This window comes from Notolepis coatsorum, assembly GCF_963971535.1.
Source record: "Notolepis coatsorum genome assembly, chromosome: 15".
Classification (NCBI taxonomy): domain Eukaryota; kingdom Metazoa; phylum Chordata; class Actinopteri; order Aulopiformes; family Paralepididae; genus Notolepis; species Notolepis coatsorum.
Window position 1 is genome coordinate 14,364,050 of NC_140179.1, and position 23,534 is coordinate 14,387,583.

A 23,534-nucleotide genomic window follows, 5' to 3' on the forward strand; every position below is an offset into this window, starting at 1 on the left:
TCATCCAGCTGTAACTCAAGCCTACCTGACTGTCTACATTGATTGATCCGGGAACATTCTCCCACAATTTGATATATTTTTTCAGGATCTCAGAACTACCAGCGGGATTCCCTTCGCCTAGCTGCAGAGGAGGGGTATTAGTACGTCAACAACACAAGGTAAGGGTTAAAGCCTTCCCCCCAGGTGAGGGAACATTCTCCCACATAGCCTATAGACAGCCCTTCAGCAATTGATTGATTGATTGATTGAAAACTTAAAAATTGTATTAACAGATTGCAGAATGGGTACAATACAGCTCAATACACACAATTGTTAAGGGGATGCAGACCAGAGAAAGACTTTCGTCTTGTTTACATCAGGGTCCCCCATTTTCAATTCATAATGACATTTATGACATACATGACACACAGATATACAGTACTGTTACATTTGTGACATACAAGATATGCAAATATACAGTACTGTTAAACAGAGATCCTAACAGAAAATATATACATACGAGGGGGAGGAAACTGTACATTGGGGGGTGGTGGGTGGGTGGGTGGGAGTGGGCGTTCGGACATTTACGAGGGCCAGTTTCGAATTACAGCCTCCCGTAGGTGCTCTTTAAGAGCTGTTTTGAAGGTGGTTAGGGATTACATTTTTTTTTACAGGTGTGGGTAGGGCGTTCCACATTGATGTGGCATAATTGCGAAACATGTTTAGTCCCTTGTTTGAGCCGAATCTGGGTTTAACATGATTTGTGGAGCTCCCTCTGGTGTTGTGGTTGTGATATTCACTTGGTGGTGTAGTGTATCTTGTAGACCAGGCCCATTGCAAGTTGCTGTACGCTGTCGTCTACTCTAAGCCATCCTAGGATGTCAAAGTGGGCAGGGGTGAGGTGGGTTCTAGGAGTAAGGTCAAGCAGTAGTCTGACCAGTTTGTTTTGTGATGTTTGTAATCTTGTTTTTAGTGCCTTTGAGGTGCTTTGGTTTCGATTGATTGACTGAAAATTGTATTAACAGATTGCAGAATGGGTACAATACAGTACAGCTCAATACAAACAATTGTTAAGGGGATGCAGACCAGAGAAAGACTTTCGTCTTGTTTACATCAGGGTCCCCCATTTTCAATTCATCATAACATATATGACATACATGACATACAGATAGACAGTACTGCTACATCTATACATTTATGACATACCAGATTTACAAATACAGTACTGTTTGTGATACAAAAAGTGTCCAGAAAAGAGTGTATATACATTTGATGTAGACTTGTCTAATTCAAAGGAGGAGGGGGGGAGCGAGGTGAGGTGAGGAAAGGAAAGTCTTTAATTGCCAAGTATTGATTGATTGAAAACTTTATTAACAGATTGCAGAATGGGTACAATACAGTACAGCTCAATACACACAATTGTTAAGGGGATGCAGACCAGAGAAGTATGTATCAATGTAACAATGTATCTCCCCATTGCCCATTTCTAAATAGTCTCGTTTAAAACAAATAAAGCATGAACATTTGCATGGTGTACCTTTCTGTGACAGACAGAACCTTCAACCCCCCCCCCCCTTCACCACCCCGAAACCCCCCACAGAACAGACCAACCACAACACTCACCTGTCTAGTCCAACTACCCCAAGACAATGGACACACCTCTCACTTCTCCTGTATATAATGTAAGCAGTATCATCGATCTTGAGCTCAGTTGGATACACCCGGCCAGTGTCCACTCTGAGTCATCCAGCTGTAACTCAAGCCTACCTGACTGTCTACATTGATTGATCCGGGAACATTCTCCCACAATTTGATATATTTTTTCGGGATCTCAGAACTACCGGCGCGATTCCCTTCATCTAGCTGCAGAGGAGGGGTATTAGTACGTCAACAACACACGGTAAGGGTTAAAGCCTTCCCCCCAGGTGAGGGAACATTCTCCCACATAGCCTATAGACAGCCCTTCAGCAATTGATTGATTGATAACTTGAAAATTGTATTAACAGATTGCAGAATGGGTACAATACAGCTCAATACACACAATTGTTAAGGGGATGCAGACCAGAGAAAGACTTTCGTCTTGTTTACATCAGGGTCCCCCATTTTCAATTCATCGTGACATTTATGACATACATGACACACAGATATACAGTAGTTACATTTGTGACATACAAGATATGCAAATATACAGTACTGTTAAACAGAGATCCTAACTGTACATTGGGAGAGGGTGGGTGGGTGGGTGGGAGTGGGCGTTCGGACATTTTCGGGGGCCAGTTTCGAATTGCAGCCTCCCGTAGGTGCTCTTTGAGAGCTGTTTTGAAGGTGGTTAGGGATTCAAATATTCCTTTACAGCTGTGGGTAGAGCGTTCCACATTGATGTGGCATAATTGCGAAACATGTTTAGTCCCTTGTTTGAGCCGAATCTGGGTTGCACCTGATTTGTGGAGCTCCCTCTGGTGTTGTGGTCGTGATATTCACTTGGTGGTGTAGTGTATCTTGTAGACCAGGCCCATTGCAAGTTGCTGTACGCTGTCGTCTACTCTAAGCCATCCTAGGATGTCAAAGTGGGCAGGGGTGAGGTGGGTTCTAGGAGTCAGGTCAAGCAGTAGTCTGACCAGTTTGTTTTGTGATGTTTGTAATCTTGTTTTTAGTGCCTTTGAGGTGCTTTGGTTTCGATTGATTGACTGAAAATTGTATTAACAGATTGCAGAATGGGTACAATACAGTACAGCTCAATACAAACAATTGTTAAGGGGATGCAGACCAGAGAAAGACTTTCGTCTTGTTTACATCAGGGTCCCCCATTTTCAATTCATCATAACATATATGACATACATGACATACAGATAGACAGTACTGCTACATCTATACATTTATGACATACCAGATTTACAAATACAGTACTGTTTGTGATACAAAAAGTGTCCAGAAAAGAGTGTATATACATTTGATGTAGACTTGTCTAATTCAAAGGAGGAGGGGGGGAGCGAGGTGAGGTGAGGAAAGGAAAGTCTTTATTTGCCAAGTATTGATTGATTGAAAACTTTATTAACAGATTGCAGAATGGGTACAATACAGTACAGCTCAATACACACAATTGTTAAGGGGATGCAGACCAGAGAAGTATGTATCAATGTAACAATGTATCTCCCCATTGCCCATTTCTAAATAGTCTCGTTTAAAACAAATAAAGCATGAACATTTGCATGGTGTACCTTTCTGTGACAGACAGAACCTTCAACCCCCCCCCCCCCCTTCACCACCCCGAAACCCCCCACAGAACAGACCAACCACAACACTCACCTGTCTAGTCCAACTACCCCAAGACAATGGACACACCTCTCACTTCTCCTGTATATAATGTAAGCAGTATCATCGATCTTGAGCTCAGTTGGATACACCCGGCCAGTGTCCACTCTGAGTCATCCAGCTGTAACTCAAGCCTACCTGACTGTCTACATTGATTGATCCGGGAACATTCTCCCACAATTTGATATATTTTTTCAGGATCTCAGAACTACCAGCGGGATTCCCTTCGCCTAGCTGCAGAGGAGGGGTATTAGTACGTCAACAACACAAGGTAAGGGTTAAAGCCTTCCCCCCAGGTGAGGGAACATTCTCCCACATAGCCTATAGACAGCCCTTCAGCAATTGATTGATTGATTGATTGAAAACTTAAAAATTGTATTAACAGATTGCAGAATGGGTACAATACAGCTCAATACACACAATTGTTAAGGGGATGCAGACCAGAGAAAGACTTTCGTCTTGTTTACATCAGGGTCCCCCATTTTCAATTCATAATGACATTTATGACATACATGACACACAGATATACAGTACTGTTACATTTGTGACATACAAGATATGCAAATATACAGTACTGTTAAACAGAGATCCTAACAGAAAATATATACATACAAGGGGGAGGAAACTGTACATTGGGGGGTGGTGGGTGGGTGGGTGGGAGTGGTCGTTCGGACATTTATGGGGGCCAGTTTCGAATTACAGCCTCCCGTAGGTGCTCTTTAAGAGCTGTTTTGAAGGTGGTTAGGGATTAATTTTTTTTTACAGGTGTGGGTAGGGCGTTCCACATTGATGTGGCATAATTGCGAAACATGTTTAGTCCCTTGTTTGAGCCGAATCTGGGTTTAACATGATTTGTGGAGCTCCCTCTGGTGTTGTGGTCGTGATATTCACTTGGTGGTGTAGTGTATCTTGTAGACCAGGCCCATTGCAAGTTGCTGTACGCTGTCGTCTACTCTAAGCCATCCTAGGATGTCAAAGTGGGCAGGGGTGAGGTGGGTTCTAGGAGTCAGGTCAAGCAGTAGTCTGACCAGTTTGTTTTGTGATGTTTGTAATCTTGTTTTTAGTGCCTTTGAGGTGCTTTGGTTTCGATTGATTGACTGAAAATTGTATTAACAGATTGCAGAATGGGTACAATACAGTACAGCTCAATACAAACAATTGTTAAGGGGATGCAGACCAGAGAAAGACTTTCGTCTTGTTTACATCAGGGTCCCCCATTTTCAATTCATCATAACATATATGACATACATGACATACAGATAGACAGTACTGCTACATCTATACATTTATGACATACCAGATTTACAAATACAGTACTGTTTGTGATACAAAAAGTGTCCAGAAAAGAGTGTATATACATTTGATGTAGACTTGTCTAATTCAAAGGAGGAGGGGGGGAGCAAGGTGAGGTGAGGAAAGGAAAGTCTTTATTTGCCAAGTATTGATTGATTGAAAACTTTATTAACAGATTGCAGAATGGGTACAATACAGTACAGCTCAATACACACAATTGTTAAGGGGATGCAGACCAGAGAAGTATGTATCAATGTAACAATGTATCTCCCCATTGCCCATTTCTAAATAGTCTCGTTTAAAACAAATAAAGCATGAACATTTGCATGGTGTACCTTTCTGTGACAGACAGAACCTTCAACCCCCCCCCCCTTCACCACCCCGAAACCCCCCACAGAACAGACCAACCACAACACTCACCTGTCTAGTCCAACTACCCCAAGACAATGGACACACCTCTCACTTCTCCTGTATATAATGTAAGCAGTATCATCGATCTTGAGCTCAGTTGGATACACCCGGCCAGTGTCCACTCTGAGTCATCCAGCTGTAACTCAAGCCTACCTGACTGTCTACATTGATTGATCCGGGAACATTCTCCCACAATTTGATATATTTTTTCAGGATCTCAGAACTACCAGCGGGATTCCCTTCGCCTAGCTGCAGAGGAGGGGTATTAGTACGTCAACAACACAAGGTAAGGGTTAAAGCCTTCCCCCCAGGTGAGGGAACATTCTCCCACATAGCCTATAGACAGCCCTTCAGCAATTGATTGATTGATTGATTGAAAACTTAAAAATTGTATTAACAGATTGCAGAATGGGTACAATACAGCTCAATACACACAATTGTTAAGGGGATGCAGACCAGAGAAAGACTTTCGTCTTGTTTACATCAGGGTCCCCCATTTTCAATTCATAATGACATTTATGACATACATGACACACAGATATACAGTACTGTTACATTTGTGACATACAAGATATGCAAATATACAGTACTGTTAAACAGAGATCCTAACAGAAAATATATACATACGAGGGGGAGGAAACTGTACATTGGGGGGTGGTGGGTGGGTGGGTGGGAGTGGGCGTTCGGACATTTACGGGGGCCAGTTTCGAATTACAGCCTCCCGTAGGTGCTCTTTAAGAGCTGTTTTGAAGGTGGTTAGGGATTACATTTTTTTTTACAGGTGTGGGTAGGGCGTTCCACATTGATGTGGCATAATTGCGAAACATGTTTAGTCCCTTGTTTGAGCCGAATCTGGGTTTAACATGATTTGTGGAGCTCCCTCTGGTGTTGTGGTTGTGATATTCACTTGGTGGTGTAGTGTATCTTGTAGACCAGGCCCATTGCAAGTTGCTGTACGCTGTCGTCTACTCTAAGCCATCCTAGGATGTCAAAGTGGGCAGGGGTGAGGTGGGTTCTAGGAGTAAGGTCAAGCAGTAGTCTGACCAGTTTGTTTTGTGATGTTTGTAATCTTGTTTTTAGTGCCTTTGAGGTGCTTTGGTTTCGATTGATTGACTGAAAATTGTATTAACAGATTGCAGAATGGGTACAATACAGTACAGCTCAATACAAACAATTGTTAAGGGGATGCAGACCAGAGAAAGACTTTCGTCTTGTTTACATCAGGGTCCCCCATTTTCAATTCATCATAACATATATGACATACATGACATACAGATAGACAGTACTGCTACATCTATACATTTATGACATACCAGATTTACAAATACAGTACTGTTTGTGATACAAAAAGTGTCCAGAAAAGAGTGTATATACATTTGATGTAGACTTGTCTAATTCAAAGGAGGAGGGGGGGAGCGAGGTGAGGTGAGGAAAGGAAAGTCTTTAATTGCCAAGTATTGATTGATTGAAAACTTTATTAACAGATTGCAGAATGGGTACAATACAGTACAGCTCAATACACACAATTGTTAAGGGGATGCAGACCAGAGAAGTATGTATCAATGTAACAATGTATCTCCCCATTGCCCATTTCTAAATAGTCTCGTTTAAAACAAATAAAGCATGAACATTTGCATGGTGTACCTTTCTGTGACAGACAGAACCTTCAACCCCCCCCCCCCCCCTTCACCACCCCGAAACCCCCCACAGAACAGACCAACCACAACACTCACCTGTCTAGTCCAACTACCCCAAGACAATGGACACACCTCTCACTTCTCCTGTATATAATGTAAGCAGTATCATCGATCTTGAGCTCAGTTGGATACACCCGGCCAGTGTCCACTCTGAGTCATCCAGCTGTAACTCAAGCCTACCTGACTGTCTACATTGATTGATCCGGGAACATTCTCCCACAATTTGATATATTTTTTCGGGATCTCAGAACTACCGGCGCGATTCCCTTCATCTAGCTGCAGAGGAGGGGTATTAGTACGTCAACAACACACGGTAAGGGTTAAAGCCTTCCCCCCAGGTGAGGGAACATTCTCCCACATAGCCTATAGACAGCCCTTCAGCAATTGATTGATTGATAACTTGAAAATTGTATTAACAGATTGCAGAATGGGTACAATACAGCTCAATACACACAATTGTTAAGGGGATGCAGACCAGAGAAAGACTTTCGTCTTGTTTACATCAGGGTCCCCCATTTTCAATTCATCGTGACATTTATGACATACATGACACACAGATATACAGTACTGTTACATTTGTGACATACAAGATATGCAAATATACAGTACTGTTAAACAGAGATCCTAACTGTATATTGGGAGAGGGTGGGTGGGTGGGTGGGAGTGGGCGTTCGGACATTTTCGGGGGCCAGTTTCGAATTGCAGCCTCCCGTAGGTGCTCTTTGAGAGCTGTTTTGAAGGTGGTTAGGGATTCAAATATTCCTTTACAGCTGTGGGTAGAGCGTTCCACATTGATGTGGCATAATTGCGAAACATGTTTAGTCCCTTGTTTGAGCCGAATCTGGGTTGCACCTGATTTGTGGAGCTCCCTCTGGTGTTGTGGTCGTGATATTCACTTGGTGGTGTAGTGTATCTTGTAGACCAGGCCCATTGCAAGTTGCTGTACGCTGTCGTCTACTCTAAGCCATCCTAGGATGTCAAAGTGGGCAGGGGTGAGGTGGGTTCTAGGAGTCAGGTCAAGCAGTAGTCTGACCAGTTTGTTTTGTGATGTTTGTAATCTTGTTTTTAGTGCCTTTGACTCGAGGTGCTTTGGTTTCGATTGAGTGACTGAAAATTGTATTAACAGATTGCAGAATGGGTTCAATACAGTACAGCTCAATACACACAATTGTTAAGGGGATGCAGACCAGAGAAAGACTTTCGTCTTGTTTACATCAGGGTCCCCCATTTTCAATTCATCGTAACATATATGACATACAGATAGACAGTACTGCTACATCTATACATTTATGACATACCAGATTTGCAAATACAGTACTGTTTGTGATACGAAAAGAGTCCAGAAAAGAAGTATATACATTTGACGTAGAAACTGTACATTGGAAGAGGTTGGGTAGGTGGGGGGGGTACTGTACATTGGAGGTGGTTGGGTGGGTGGGGGGAGGTTGGGTAGGAGGGGTGGGTGGGGGACACTGTACAACTGTACAAGCAACACTGTACATTGGAATATTGACAAGACCATACTTGGTCATTTTTACTGTACATTGGAGGGGGTTGTGAGGGACTCGGGAGAGTTACAGTAGAGCGAAAGTCAATTAACGTTGATGTCAAGATGGACAGTGGAAGAAAAAGAAAGGGTGGAGGAGAGAGGGATAAAACAAAGAAAAAGAAAGGCCCTTACAGGAGAGAGTGGTTAACTGTATTATAATAGTAAATAGAAAAATATGTTGTGCTCTTGCTTTTTTCTTTTTGAAGGTGGAGAGAGTAGCATTGCTAGTGCCACAGTTTTATTTGAGGTCCATAACAGTACATTGTACTAAGCAATTGTTGGCTCATTAGTTTGTGATTCACATGCACTAAAATTCACCAGAATGCAGGAAATTAAGTCTTTGTAACAAAAAATGTCCTGGTGGGGGACCCCCAGACCCTCTGCTTAAAAAGTGGCCTGATTGGGGCTATATTTCGCGCTATATCTCCCGGTATGAATTATTTCCCCAGTCCGGCCCTGGTCATCAGTCATCTGTATCAAGGCAGTAGAAGTAGAGTGACCAGCTCTATAGGCATGTTGAGAATCTGTTGCAAGCTTGTATGAAACAAAATACTCTGGAATTTGTGAATGCACCAACTTTTCCATGATTTTGCTCAAGACAGGTAAAATACTTATAGGTCTAGAATTTCCCTCATTAAAAGCAGCTTTGGTATCCTTAGGTGAAGGAAAAACCTTAGCCTCCTTCCACATCTTTGGACATAGGCCCACATCCAAACATCTATTCATAATATGACATATAGGAGATGCTATGATACCAGCAGTCATTCTCAGCACTTTACTATCCAGGTTATCTAGGCCTGCTAACTTACTATCAGGAAGAGAGCGGAGTAACCGCTCCACCTCACTGACTTCAGCCTGATGGAATTCACATTCACACATTTTGTCTTTCATTATAATATACTTAATACAGTCATTTGTTTTAAGGTTGTTTGAAATATTCATAGCCTGCCTTAGTTTAGATACTTTACCATACCCACATAATAATCATTAAAATGATTTGCAGTCTCACCTGGTTTCGTGAGAACAAATCCATTTGATTCCACTAAGGGTGTGCACACAGTTGTCTTTCGACCCATCATTTCATTAAAAACATTCCATATTTGTTTGCTATCATTTCTCACATCATATAACCTTTGTTTAAAATAGTCCCTTTTTTGTTTACCTCCCAGACACCCATTCCAAGAGCCTGTTCGCTTTCCATCTCTCTCTCTCTCTCTCTCTCTCTCTCTCTCTCTCTCTCTCTCTCTCTCTCTCTCTCTCTCTCTCTCTCTCTCTCTCTCTCTCTCTCTCTCTCTCTCTCTCTCTGATCAACAATGGCAGCGCATTCAAAACTACTGTCCAACATCCTGGAGGCGTTAAGTAAGGAGGAGCTGAAGACGTTCCGGTGGCATTTGAACCAAGGGGTCCTGGAGGGCTACACTGCCATCATGAAGGGCCGTCTGGAGAATGCTGACATACATGACATGGTGGATCTGATGGTGAAGCACTATGATGATGTAGCTGTGAAGATTACAGAGGCGATACTGAAGAATCTCAACAGGAATGATCTGGTGGCAGATCTACAAGCAGCGTCTGTTGGAGCATCTGGTGGAGCATCTTACATAGGAGGTAAGGTTTAGTGGTATAGGATTTTGATATTCAATTTGTTTTTGAAAATGAAGTTTATTATTATTTATATTAGGTAATGCTTTATATTAAGGTCCTTGTAATAAGTGTTAGTTAATAGGTAATAAGGTCCTTATAAGTCCTTAATATAGACTTTATTAACACATACTACTGTTGATAAGCATCATATTGAGTATTATCATCAGAGTGTAAAATAATAAACACATGTATTGGTAGATTATAAGACATTTATAAGGACTTGTTAACAATTTATAGACGTTTAAGAATGTTAATAAAGGCTTTATGAGTTTATTATAATTGTTTATAATACCAAACACTTATTGAGTGTTATTAATTAATAACTTACCTATTGTGTCATTGTTAAGCTTTTCACATTTTAAGGTTAAAAAAAACACTTAAATGTATTAGCAGTTAACTATACACATTAACTGCTTGAGTGCCAAAAATGACATAAGTCGTTTCTGGGTTGTTTTTTCCTTTTTTTTCCGATATTCTTATTCATTATCCACCCAGGGAGCCTGTTGTTACCATATGGAATGAGTCTGAGGTCCCCAAGGTGTGTCTCATAATTCACACTATAGGGAGAAGTGTCTCTCAGAATATCACGGTTTTCAGAAGCTGACAATGTAACTCTAGACTAGAGGTTCAAATTCATGAACTCATATCAAGGCAAGAATGACATGAACCCACATGAAAAGCTATTCGATTAGATTCAAATGTATTGTCATCATCATACAGCACAAGTACAGTACATTGAAAAGACGTTTGGCATCCAACCAGAGTGCAAATGTAACAGTAAAGTGCAATAGTAATGCACAAGTGATTTAAACTGGGTATACAATATATAAATGAGTACTACTGAGTAATAGTACTAATCAGATTTATGTACAGACTTGTAGTATTAATATGTACAGTGTTACAGGTATAAAGACACTATGGTAGTAAGTCATACTGGCCAGCAGCATAACTAGTAAGAGTAGGTAAGGGATATGTACAGATATAGATATAGTATCCACTATTTAGATGTGTAAAAAGGGTTATATGTAGGCATGTACAGACAGATATGGATAGATATATATACCGTGAGAATAAATTGTACATTATTGTACATGCTATCATACAGAGTTATGGGTTATCATCTAAAATCCCTTCAGTGTAGCAACAAGGCTTTGGTTTGGAGGAAGGAGTAGTTTTATTTACTGATTAAATGTGTTTTCTTTATGCTGCTTTCCTCCCCAGCCTCAGAGCAGCAGAGGGGACAGGTGTTGTGTGACGTCTGTTCGGACGATGACGTTAAGAAGGTAGCAGTGAAGACCTGTCAGACTTGCAGCTCCTCCTACTGTGAGAGACACCTGAAGAGACACAAGACGTCCCCAGACCTTCAGGGACACATTCTGCAGGAGCCCACCGGAGGACAGCGTAAGTGGAAAAGACACAGTTTGTAATTTCTAGCGTTCATTCTTCAGAAGTAGCTTTATGTAATCATCTACCCTTAACAATTAAAATAATCATCATCTACCCTTAATAATTAAAAGACTCATCTAACAATAAAATATTCATCATATACCCTTAACAATTAACTCATCATATACCCTTAACAATTAAAAGACTCATCATATACCCTTAACAATTAACCAGCTAGACAAAGACTTATCTTTAGTAACCAGCTAGACAAAGACTTTTATTAATAAAAGTCTTTGTCTAACTGGTTACTACATAAAAGTATTTGTCTAACTGGCTACGTATTAAAAGTCTTCGTCTAACTGTTTACTTAATAAAAGTATTTGTCTAACTGGTTACTTCATAAAAGTATTTGTCTAACTGGTTACTTAATAAAAGTCTTTGTCTAACTGGCTACTTCATAAAAGTCTTTGTCTAACTGGTTACGTATTAAAAGTATTTGTCTAACTGGTTACTTAATAAAAGTCTTTGTCTAACTGGCTAATTCATAAAAGTCTTTGTCTAACTGGCTACTTAATAAAAGTCTTTGTCTAACTGGTTACGTATTAAAAGTCTTTGTCTAACTGGTTACTTCATAAAAGTATTTGTCTAACTGGTTACTTAATAAAAGTATTTGTCTAACTGGCTACTTCATAATAGTCTTTGTCTAACTGGCTACTTCATAAAAGTCTTTGTCTAACTGGTTACGTATTAAAAGTATTTGTCTAACAGTTAGGCTTTCAGCCTCAGGTGTAAAAAGTAACACTTGTTTCGACATGCTGCCACTACTTCCGTATATATACTTTCGTTTTGCTGCACTATTTCACCGCTCTTCACTTCTCCACGCCCTTTGCACTGAACGAAGAAATATAAATTTTGTCATCAAAACAACAATACAGACCGTTTGAACAGACATGCAAACGGTCAAAGGTGTTATAACGGAAGCATTGGACGACATGGACGAAACACAGTTCAAGAGATTTCGGAACCAATTAGTTGACCGTAGAGAAGAACCGCGCGTTCGTCGAGGTACGGTACAAAATATGGATCGTTTGGACATTGCAGATCTAATGGTTTCAACCTTCACTGAAGCTGGTGTAATTCAAGTGACTGTCAAATTATTGATAGCGATTGGCTGCAACCAGATTGCAACTGACCTGGAGGCTGCAATGACAAGTCTGTTTTAGAATAGGCTACACTTCAAATAAATGTTCCCTACGGGTTACTGATAACGGTAGGTTATGTAGATAACCTAGTTATATTAGTATTGGCTGAGCGTTCCGCTCTGAGCCTTATGAGATATTCTATATTCTATGATACCTATTGTATCCCCTTACGAACAAAAAATACATGCACCACACCTGTATGGGGCTCCGCCCCCATGGCGGCACCGCCCATATAGCAGTGACGATAGTCACCACACACCCTTCCTCGCCAATAACCCGTCCCAGGAAAAAGATTCCTCAAGAGGGAACTCAGGGCCGCGCAGAGCGGAACGCTCAGCCAATACTAATATAACTAGGTTATCTACATAACCTACCGTTATATGCCGTGTTTGCTATCGCGTTCCGCTCTGAGCCTTATGAGATATGGGGAAGAGCGGACGCGAAGCCCGACAAATGTACCCCCTGAGGACCCGTAAGCCCACATCAAGGGGTGCGGGGAGCCCTGTCACCCCATCCTCCCTAATGAAGGGGGGGCGCAGTCAACTCCACCTGAATGCGAACAAGAGGGAAACTAGAACCCCTTGAACACACCGTACAGGCGGAACCACGTGTGACTCAACACACTGTGGCCCATACCCATACACTCCTGCTACCCGACCAAAGGACGGGAAGCAGGAAAGGCCACAGACCCCAGAACCGCCTGGGAGACAGAACCCCCGTCATGTCCATGAGGAAAAACCTTACAAAGGAGCCCGGGGAGGACCATGAAGCTGCAGCACAGATGGCCTCCACCGAGGCCCCACCCAGGAGAGCGGCAGAGGCAGCCACCCCACGAGTGGAGTGCGCCCTGACGCCCCCAGGGGGATCCTGCCCAGCCAACGTGTAGCAGAGGGTAACACCCTCGCACAACCAATGGGACAGGCGCTGCTCCGACAGTGCCTTACCAGCACGAGCCCCACCGTAACAGACAAAAAGCTGGTCGGTAACCCTGAAATCCTGAGTACGGCTGAGGTAAATCCCCAAGCACGGACTGGACATGACAGGTGAAGGCCCGCAACTAACTCACTAGTGTGAGGAGGAGGACGAAACGCCTGAACCACAATATCCCGGGAGCGGAAGGAACTCCGGATATTCTTAGGCACGAAAGCAGGATTAGGTCGCAGAGTGACACCGCAATCGGTCCGAAAAGACAGGCACTCTGGACGTACCGAGAGAGCACAGAGCTCACCTACGCGTTTAGCGGAAGTGACAGCCAGAAGGAACGCGGTCTTGAAGGACAGCTGTCCCAACGGCGCCTGCTCGAGCGGCTCAAACGGGACCAAGGACAACCGACCGAAGACCAATTGAAGATCCCAAGTCGGAGCCAAGGAGCGTTGCACCGGCTTAACGCGTCGAGCGCCAAGCAGGAAACGCTTCACAAGAGGGTGGCTGAACAAGACATCCCCTCAAACCCCTCATGATAGGAGGATATAGCTGCTGCATATACCCTCACCGTCGAAGCCGACAGTCTATCAAGGAGAGACTGGAGGTAACTAAGGACAGCATCCAGGGGGCAGGGGACTGAGTCCCGGCCCCCCGCCTTACACCACACTTGGAACACACGTCATCTGCCCGCGCAAGCGGAGCGCCAAGCAGGAACGCTTCACAAGAGGGTGGCTGAACAAGACATCCCCTCAAACCCCTCATGATAGGAGGATATAGCTGCTGCATATACCCTCACCGTCGAAGCCGACAGTCTATCAAGGAGAGACTGGAGGTAACCAAGGACAGTATCCAGGGGGCAGGAGACTGAGTCCCGGCCCCCCGCCTTACACCACACTTGGAACATACGTCATCTGCCCGCGTAAGCGCGACAGTGGAGGGAGCATGCGCATTCCAGATGGTAACACCATCAGGATCAAGAACCTGCGCCCCTCAACGTACCCGTCCCAACAACTGACCTAACAGATGTATGGGGAAGAATCCCTGGCGGCACGGCATCGGTCCCAGACCTGCCTGGCCATGTCCAGACGCAATCCTCACCCGTCAGGATGAGGGCCGCCCCGCGACAGTACACCTGCACCCACATTCTCCCTGCCGGGGATGTGGGGAGCCCTCAGGCCGCGCAGATGGAGGACGCCCATAGCCAGCCGCCCACCGCCTGGTGCAGACAGGGGGAGCGTACTCCTCCCTGTCTGTCGATACACGACACTGACGTCGTATCGTCCGTCCTGATCAACACCATTTGTGGACCAGAAGGACCGCTTTCAACACCAACACATTGAACGTAGCGCAGACCGGGCAGCATGGCAGCTGCCCCCTACTGCGTTGGCCCGACGCATCACCAGCGAGGGAGGCGTTGGTGAAAACGCGACGTGAGACAGCGCCGTAACCGTCCTAGGACGGAACCTCCCGAGCGTGTTGACAACACGCTCTGAGATGGATGCCCATAGCCCTCCAACCGTTGACTGGGAAGAGGAATACTCTACATCCAGTCTACAGCAACCCCAGGCTGGTAGAGACCTGCCTGGTACGAGACCTGACGATCCACCTTGACCGCGAAGGACCAGAACGTCATCAGGGCAGAACACTCCGTAACCCCGGACGACGCAGAGGCCCCAGTGCGGCCTCCACGCACTTGGTGAAGATGCGGGGAGCCAGAGAAAACCGAACGGCAGCCTCTGGTACTCATACGCTAACCCTGCAAAGGAAGCGTAGGTAAGCCCTAGGATGGAAGATCGGGGATGCGCATACGCATCCTACAGGTCTATGGAGGAGAACCAGACCCCCACCTGACAGTGTTCAACAGGTAGGAGACGATCCAAAAAATGCTGAACCTTCCCATGGGACAGGTCCAGCCTGGGTCTTACACCCCTCCCTCCCGACTTCTCGGGCTGAGAACACCGGGAGGAGAACGCCACGGCGATGGCTTGCTTCGTCCACAGAGATTGGATCTCGTTGACCAGAGCTGTCCCTGCTGGAGACCCCGACAACAGGGTCTGTACCAAACCTGAAAACGGGTGGGGTTGTGTAAACACAAGTCCCCGCCTCACCGTTCTCTCCATCTACCTTGACATATGGTACTGCCGTAGTCATATGTGACGACACTCCCAACGCACCCGCCGTCACGTGGCGCAGGTCCGCCAGGAACTGTAGATAGTTGGCCCGGTCCCCCCGCTGTGCGTAGACAACCCTGGAACCGTGCGAGGAGCGCGTTCCGTGTCGGAACACCTGACCCTGACACCACCCACGAGGCAATCGCACCCAAGGGGGAACCCCGACAGAAAGGGCCGGTCTGATACGGGGGGCTTCCGAGGAAAAAAGCCCCCCCACTGAACACCCCTCCAGAACATGCTGAAGGAGTTGTTCTGCAGCCGGACATGCAAGGTGTAAGGCCCCCATGGGTTCCTACACACCGTAGCCCTGCAGTGATATTACTACCACCCCAAATCATGTGAGCTGCGACCACTTGCCAATATTCCAGGAGTGGGAGGCACCAACATGATACCAGGCCTGGCGAAGGTGAGGCCGGGGAAGCCCGCACTGTGTGCCTCAAAAGGTTTCGAGCCCCCCTGCTGACAACACTTAAGTTGACAGACGTAACACCAGGCTCAACCAACACAGATCAAGGTGCGGGAGCCGCTTGACAGCACAACATTCTCACGGACAGACCCAGGCTCAGCCATAAACTGGGTGTCAGCCCCTGTCCCCATGAGAAGCGAAAAGGGGGGCCGCCCGCGCATCAACGAAGGCACGCGGCCCGCAGCCAAAGGAAACAATCAGAGCCCACTTCTTCCGCTGGTGTTGGGGAAGGGAGCGATCGGAGAGCGGGCTGCTCGCGGCAGGACGGTGACGGCTTGTTTGTTCAAGCCGAACCCATCCTACATGGCCGATCCCTCGGCCGCCAAGGCTGTCGGCCTTGTGGACACCTGTCGAATCGACGCCCAGGATACCTTTGGCGGGGGAAAAACATGGCCGCCTGTCGAGGGCCCCGTCATCGCCGCTGACGAGGCCGTGCTCTCTCTTCTTCTGGCTGCGCGGTGTGAGGCGGTGTAGGGCCTAGGACAATACCGCCCGCGCTCCAGCAGAAGACCAAAATCCCCTGCGGAGAGGGGAACCCTGAGCGGTTATAGCTTGCGGCTGGGTCAAAGCTAATAACGTCAACAACCTCGCGCGATGTGTCGACGTCGGCTGGCCCTCAAGGCCCCTCCACCAGACACCATTTTTCTAATAGAAAAAAACAGCAATTCGAACACAGTTCTAATCGTTGCCAATTCCATACCGTGGCGGTACAAGCCTTAACAGCCCACCAGCCACTCGCCAGGCCGACCCACCCATGGTGTCGGCCGGGCGGGGCATTGTTTCAATATATCAAAAACAAAGGACTGATGTTAACACGGAGCACCAGTGGTGATTGCAAACAGCACCCTCCACTGTGGTGTGCACCATGAAAGGGTTAAATGAATAAAAGAGCTAAACCACAAAATACTGTAGAATGAGCAAACCCATACACACAAAGTTAAGGGGAGACGGACCAGTCCCGCCTTCATTCAAAATATTCACAACAGGACACCAGCCCTAGTTTAGCCCATTTACCAAAAAAGGTAAACAAAGCCCCCCCCCGCACTACTCCCCCAGTATACCGATTGACCGTCAGTATGAATGGTTGAGAGGAGAGAAAACTGTAGCAAGACAGACCTTCTCATAGCAGAGTGACAAAACGAAACAATAGCCCCCTACACAGGGCCGCCCCAGGAGGTGGGGGGCCTCGCATCTAAAAACGCACAGGGCCTCACATTTCTCCTAGGCGGCCCTGCCCTTATACTACTGCAGCCTAGCGCCAGGCGATGTGGGACCCAAGACAACAATTGCCTGTGCACAGACACGCAACATGTTTACCATGTCGGCTGGACCCATAGCCCCACTACCCGACGCCAACCCAGATGGGAACACCGTTCAACAAACCCCGCCGGAACACAAGGTAAAATACCTGGCTAGGCAACCTAGCCACGGCCTACCCTGTTGTCAACCCATTTACCCGAAAAAGGTAAATAGGACTCAGAAAAAAAAACCACAACAGCTACCGACTGACCTTCATTGATGAACCGGGCAAGAGGAGGGAGAGTGACAACATCTCACGGCGGAGACATTAAAACAGCATAGGATGTGTGGTGACCAGAGTCACTGCTATATGGGCGGTGCCACCATGGGGGCGGAGCCCCATACAGGTGTGGTGCATGTATTTTTTGTTCGTGGGAGATACATTAGGTATCATAGGAGATAGTATATCTCATAAGGCTCAGAGCGGAACGCGATAGCAAATACGGCATATAACCATACCTCATACATAAAAACAATCATAATTAATCATGAAAAAATAATAATGATGGTGCAAGGCACTTAAAGGAAACAGGTTAACACGTTCTCTTCATTCATTCCCCTTGGTTCAATGCAATTGAACAAATGAATATAATAACATTCACGTTGCAATAATAACTTGTGCCTGTCTCCCCCTCTAGAGGGCCCGTGGACTAACTCGAGTCCCATGTATTTGAGATCATTAACGGCATGTTTGCATTTAGAAAAATGTCTAGCTACCGAAGACTTGACATCTGAATTTCTAACTGAACATTTATGTTCACTGATTCTCGATTTAAAATCTCTTGTTGTTTTACCCACATAAGAAAAATTACACAGACATTTCAGCAGATACACCAGATTTGAGGAATTACACGTAATACGTCCTTTAACGGGTATACGTTTGGCCGTTATTGGGTGTGTGTAGAATTTATCTTTGATCATGCCTTGACATTGTACACAGGCTTGACAGGGGAAATTACCATCTGGGATGTTGGACATAAAATGAGTGGGTTTCCTTATGGGAAAATCAGTTTTGACTAGAAGATTAGAAAGATTCGCTTGTCTTTTATAAAAAATGAGAACATCAATATGACAACAAAATAAAACTGTCATATAGGCTAATTACAATCATTTTGTCAAAGGTCTGTTAAAACAAGTGTGACTGAACTTAATAAAAAAAACAAGTAGTGCAAACAAAGAAGCAGCATTTTATCTTATTTTCCTAATAAAATGTATTTTCATTCAAAATGTATCAATGAACCCCCCCCCCCCCCCCCCCCATACCACACTAACCAACTCCTATTTTCTCTGTCCCTCTTTCTCTAATGATATACTCTAGACACCTAAAACAAATTCCTGCCATAAAGTTACATTTATTATAAGGCACATCAAAAAACTGCTACTGACCTTCAAGTAGGCCTCCAATTTGAACACCGGCCTGAAATGTATGAGAAAAAGCATGCAGATCCCAGATAACCTGATTCATGGAGACTGTGTGTGTACATTTCAAACTGCATGCAAATAAAGCCACGCACAGCAATTAACTCTATTTAAAACACTATATACAAAACCATGCAACATAAAATAACCACAGCAAACCAAAAGGGTATAAATGAAATACCCACAGCAAAACAATAAAAAAATAAATATAAGCAAACAATTAAAGCCATACGTATGCCGTGTGACATGGAGTCATGATGATGAGGTTTGCTGATGATAAACTCAGGTAAACACTGTAAACACTGTATGTAACACAGTCTGTCTTAACCTCACACACATTACAGGCCTGTGTGTGTGTGTGTGTGTGTGTGTGTGTGTGTGTGTGTGTGTGTGTGTGTGTGTGTGTGTGTGTGTGTGTGTGTGTGTGTGTGTGTGTGTGTGTGTGTGTGTGTGTGTGTGTGTGTGTGTGTGTGTGTGTGTGTGTGTGTGTGTGTGTGTGTGTGTGTGTGTGTGTGTGTGTGTGTGTGTGTGTGTGTGTGTGTGTGTAGGGGAAGGGTTGTGCTTTTTCTGTTATCCTAGGACCTAGCATTGCATTTGCAAAAGACCAAATTGGCCAAAAGTCTGTCACTCATTTGTGCACGATGGGGCCGCAGTATGATGCCACCATGGCTGAAAACCCACTCCACCGGAGCACTGGAGGCAGGCACTGCCAAGACCCTGATGGCCACTCGGAACAGTGAAGGAAGAGTCCTCATGTTCATTGCCCAGAACAAGAGGGCGTTCTGTCCTTCGGATATGTCAAAGTAGTGACTTAGCTGTAGTGCTGGAGTGGTCCCAACATCCTTCTTCTGCCTCTTATGGTATGCAGCAAACAGGCCTCCCACTTGTCCACGGGTCTGGTCCTCTCGCTCTCCCTCATCCTCATCAACACGAGGCACAGGTGGCTCAGTCTCTGCAGCATCACGCAGGATCAGTTCTGGCAAAACATGTAAAAGCATAGCAGAAACAAAAGAGCCCTTATTACTATTAAGAGTGTTGGTGATGCAGTGGGTTAAACTTAAAAGTATTATTGTTGCAGTCCTTTAGTTTATAATATCATAATTCATAATCAAATGAGGGGAAAAAAGTTACATTAAACTCAATAACACTTACCTTTCACTGTTTGTGCCACCTCTGCTTTGACCTCATGATTGACCAGCACATGGTGCTCCACCCACATCAGAGAAAAGGCTGGATCCAAGGCCGCTGCTTTGAGGTAGACTGGATCTGAAAAGGGGGCAGTGATTCCATCTTGTGTCCTGGCCATTTTCACATTGATGAAGATTCCAAGAAATCGTTTGTTCAGGGATGCCTGGAGACTTCTGACCAGGCCGCTCAGGAAACGGGCTTTAGGCTTCAGCTTCTCAAGGTGGTGATTCAGGGACAGGATAGATGGAACAACCGCACTGATTGTGACGATCTTCTCCCCCTGTGTCAAATCTGTTGCTTCTCCAAACGGCTTCAGGATGTCCACCGCCTCCTTCAACAGATTCCACTCCCGTGCTGTGAACAACAACTCCTTGTGGCCAGCCTGTTCTACAACACGACAGAGCTTTAGATGATCACATTGGAGAACTGCCTTCACTTGTCTCAGTGTTGAGTTCCATCTTGTGTTGACAGCAGCAGGGATGCCTCTTTCCCCAAACTCAGCCTCAAACACATCTTTGAATGTTGTGCTTGTGTGCAGCAGTGAGCTGAGTTTTGATAACTTTGAAAGAGAAGGAGTCATCACTTTAGTTTCTTTCAAACCATCTCCCACAACCAGCTGGAGAGTGTGGGCAAAACACTGCAAGCGTTGTTTTTTTGCCATAGCTGCATCTACGGTTTGCTGATCCTCCAGGGTTAGGTCATTCCAGAGCTCTTGGTCATCAAGATGATCGTCGTCATGTACTTCATCTTCTTGTTCAGTGGGGAAGCACACTGTGAATGCTTTCCGCATGTTGGCGGCATTGTCACTAATAATATAGTCCAATTTGTCTTTGATGTTGTACTCATCACATATAGCCTCAAATTGCTCACAGATTCTTTCGGCTGTGTGTGAGCCTTTGAAGCGGTCGCAGGCCAAGAGATTGGACTTTAGCTGTATCCTCTCTGCATCTTTCTCGGTCCAGTGCACAGTGACCCCAAGGAACCCCCTCATCTTTCGGTCGGACCAAATGTCCACTGTGACTGAAACATGGTCTGTGTTGCTCAACTGAGTTTTAAGTTTTGAACGTCTCAGAATGTGTACATGTAACCTGTGATCTCTCTCTTGTAATGTGATACTGAAGTGCATACATTGTCTACACTGGCTTCCTTGATTCTAAACATGTCCAGAACATACTAGTTTAAATGCTTCATTCAATGATAATCTGACAAAATTGTACAATTATTAAAATGATAATACTTTTAATACTTTTATTAATATTAATTAGGCTACTGCTGGCCATTCATCAAGCGAGACATTGCTGATTGTATGAAAATTGTATTAATAGATTGCAGAATGGGTACAATACAGTACAGCTCAATACATACAATTGTTAAGGGGATGCAGACCAGAGAAAGACATAAGTCGTTTCTGGGTTTTTTTCTTTTTTTTTTTATATTCTTATTCATTATCCACCCAGGGAGCCTGTTGTTACCATATGGAAGGAGTCTGAGGTCCCCAAGGTGTGTCTCATAATTCACACTATAGGGAGAAGTGTCTCTCAGAATATCACGGTTTTCAGAAGCTGACAATGTAACTCTAGACTAGAGGTTCAAATTCATGAACTCATATCAAGGCAAGAATGACATGAACCCACATGAAAAGCTATTCGATTAGATTCAAATGTATTGTCATCATCATACAGCACAAGTACAGTACATTGAAAAGACGTTTGGCATCCAACCAGAGTGCAAATGTAACAGTAAAGTGCAATAGTAATGCACAAGTGATTTAAACTGGGTATACAATATATAAATGAGTACTACTGAGTAATAGTACTAATCAGATTTATGTACAGACTTGTAGTATTAATATGTACAGTGTTACAGGTATAAAGACACTATGGTAGTAAGTCATACTGGCCAGCAGCATAACTAGTAAGAGTAGGTAAGGGATACGTACAGATATAGATATAGTATCCACTATTTAGATGTGTAAAAAGGGTTATATGTAGGCATGTACAGACAGATATGGATAGATATATATACCGTGAGAATAAATTGTACATTATTGTACATGCTATCATACAGAGTTATGGGTTATCATCTAAAATCCCTTCAGTGTAGCAACAAGGCTTTGGTTTGGAGGAAGGAGTAGTTTTATTTACTGATTAAATGTGTTTTCTTTATGCTGCTTTCCTCCCCAGCCTCAGAGCAGCAGAGGGGACAGGTGTTGTGTGACGTCTGTTCGGACGATGACGTTAAGAAGGTAGCAGTGAAGACCTGTCAGACTTGCAGCTCCTCCTACTGTGAGAGACACCTGAAGAGACACAAGACGTCCCCAGACCTTCAGGGACACATTCTGCAGGAGCCCACCGTCTAACTGTTTACTTAATAAAAGTATTTGTCTAACTGGTTACTTCATAAAAGTATTTGTCTAACTGGTTACTTAATAAAAGTCTTTGTCTAACTGGCTACTTCATAAAAGTCTTTGTCTAACTGGTTACGTATTAAAAGTATTTGTCTAACTGGTTACTTAATAAAAGTCTTTGTCTAACTGGCTACTTCATAAAAGTCTTTGTCTAACTGGCTACTTAATAAAAGTCTTTGTCTAACTGGTTACGTATTAAAAGTCTTTGTCTAACTGGCTACTTCATAAAAGTATTTGTCTAACTGGTTACTTAATAAAAGTATTTGTCTAACTGGCTACTTCATAATAGTCTTTGTCTAACTGGCTACTTCATAAAAGTCTTTGTCTAACTGGTTACGTATTAAAAGTATTTGTCTAACAGTTAGGCTTTCAGCCTCAGGTGTAAAAAGTAACACTTGTTTCGACATGCTGCCACTACTTCCGTATATATACTTTCGTTTTGCTGCACTATTTCGCCGCTCTTCACTTCTCCACGCCCTTTGCACTGAACGAAGAAATATAAATTTTGTCATCAAAACAACAATACAGACCGTTTGAACAGACATGCAAACGGTCAAAGGTGTTATAACGGAAGCATTGGACGACATGGACGAAACACAGTTCAAGAGATTTCGGAACCAATTAGTTGACCGTAGAGAAGAACCGCGCGTTCGTCGAGGTACGGTACAAAATATGGATCGTTTGGACATTGCAGATCTAATGGTTTCAACCTTCACTGAAGCTGGTGTAATTCAAGTGACTGTCAAATTATTGATAGCGATTGGCTGCAACCAGATTGCAACTGACCTGGAGGCTGCAATGACAAGTACGTTTTAGAATAGGCTACACTTCAAATAAATGTTCCCTACGGGTTACTGATAACGGTAGGTTATGTAGATAACCTAGTTATATTAGTATTGGCTGAGCGTTCCGCTCTGAGCCTTATGAGATATTCTATATTCTATGATACATATTGTATCCCCTTACGAACAAAAAATACATGCACCACACCTGTATGGGGCTCCGCCCCCATGGCGGCACCACCCATATAGCAGTGACGATAGTCACCACACACCCTTCCTCGCCAATAACCCGTCCCAGGAAAAAGATTCCTCAAGAGGGAACTCAGGGCCGCGCAGAGCGGAACGCTCAGCCAATACTAATATAACTAGGTTATCTACATAACCTACCGTTATATGCCGTATTTG

General features: G+C 44.4%; 1 protein-coding gene across 1 annotated transcript; it reads left to right on the top strand.

Moving 5' to 3' along the window:
* Positions 1-9,483: 9,483 nt before the first annotated feature.
* On the top strand, positions 9,484-22,299 carry LOC311241680 (uncharacterized protein; the record flags this gene model as incomplete). The annotated part of the gene is made up of 3 exons (XM_084330557.1): positions 9,484-9,849; positions 11,107-11,286; positions 22,124-22,299. Exons 1-3 carry the CDS (start codon positions 9,555-9,557, stop codon positions 22,297-22,299), a joined length of 651 nt encoding a protein of 216 aa, XP_084186683.1. The 5' UTR covers positions 9,484-9,554.
* Between the last annotated feature and the right edge of the window lie 1,235 nt (positions 22,300-23,534).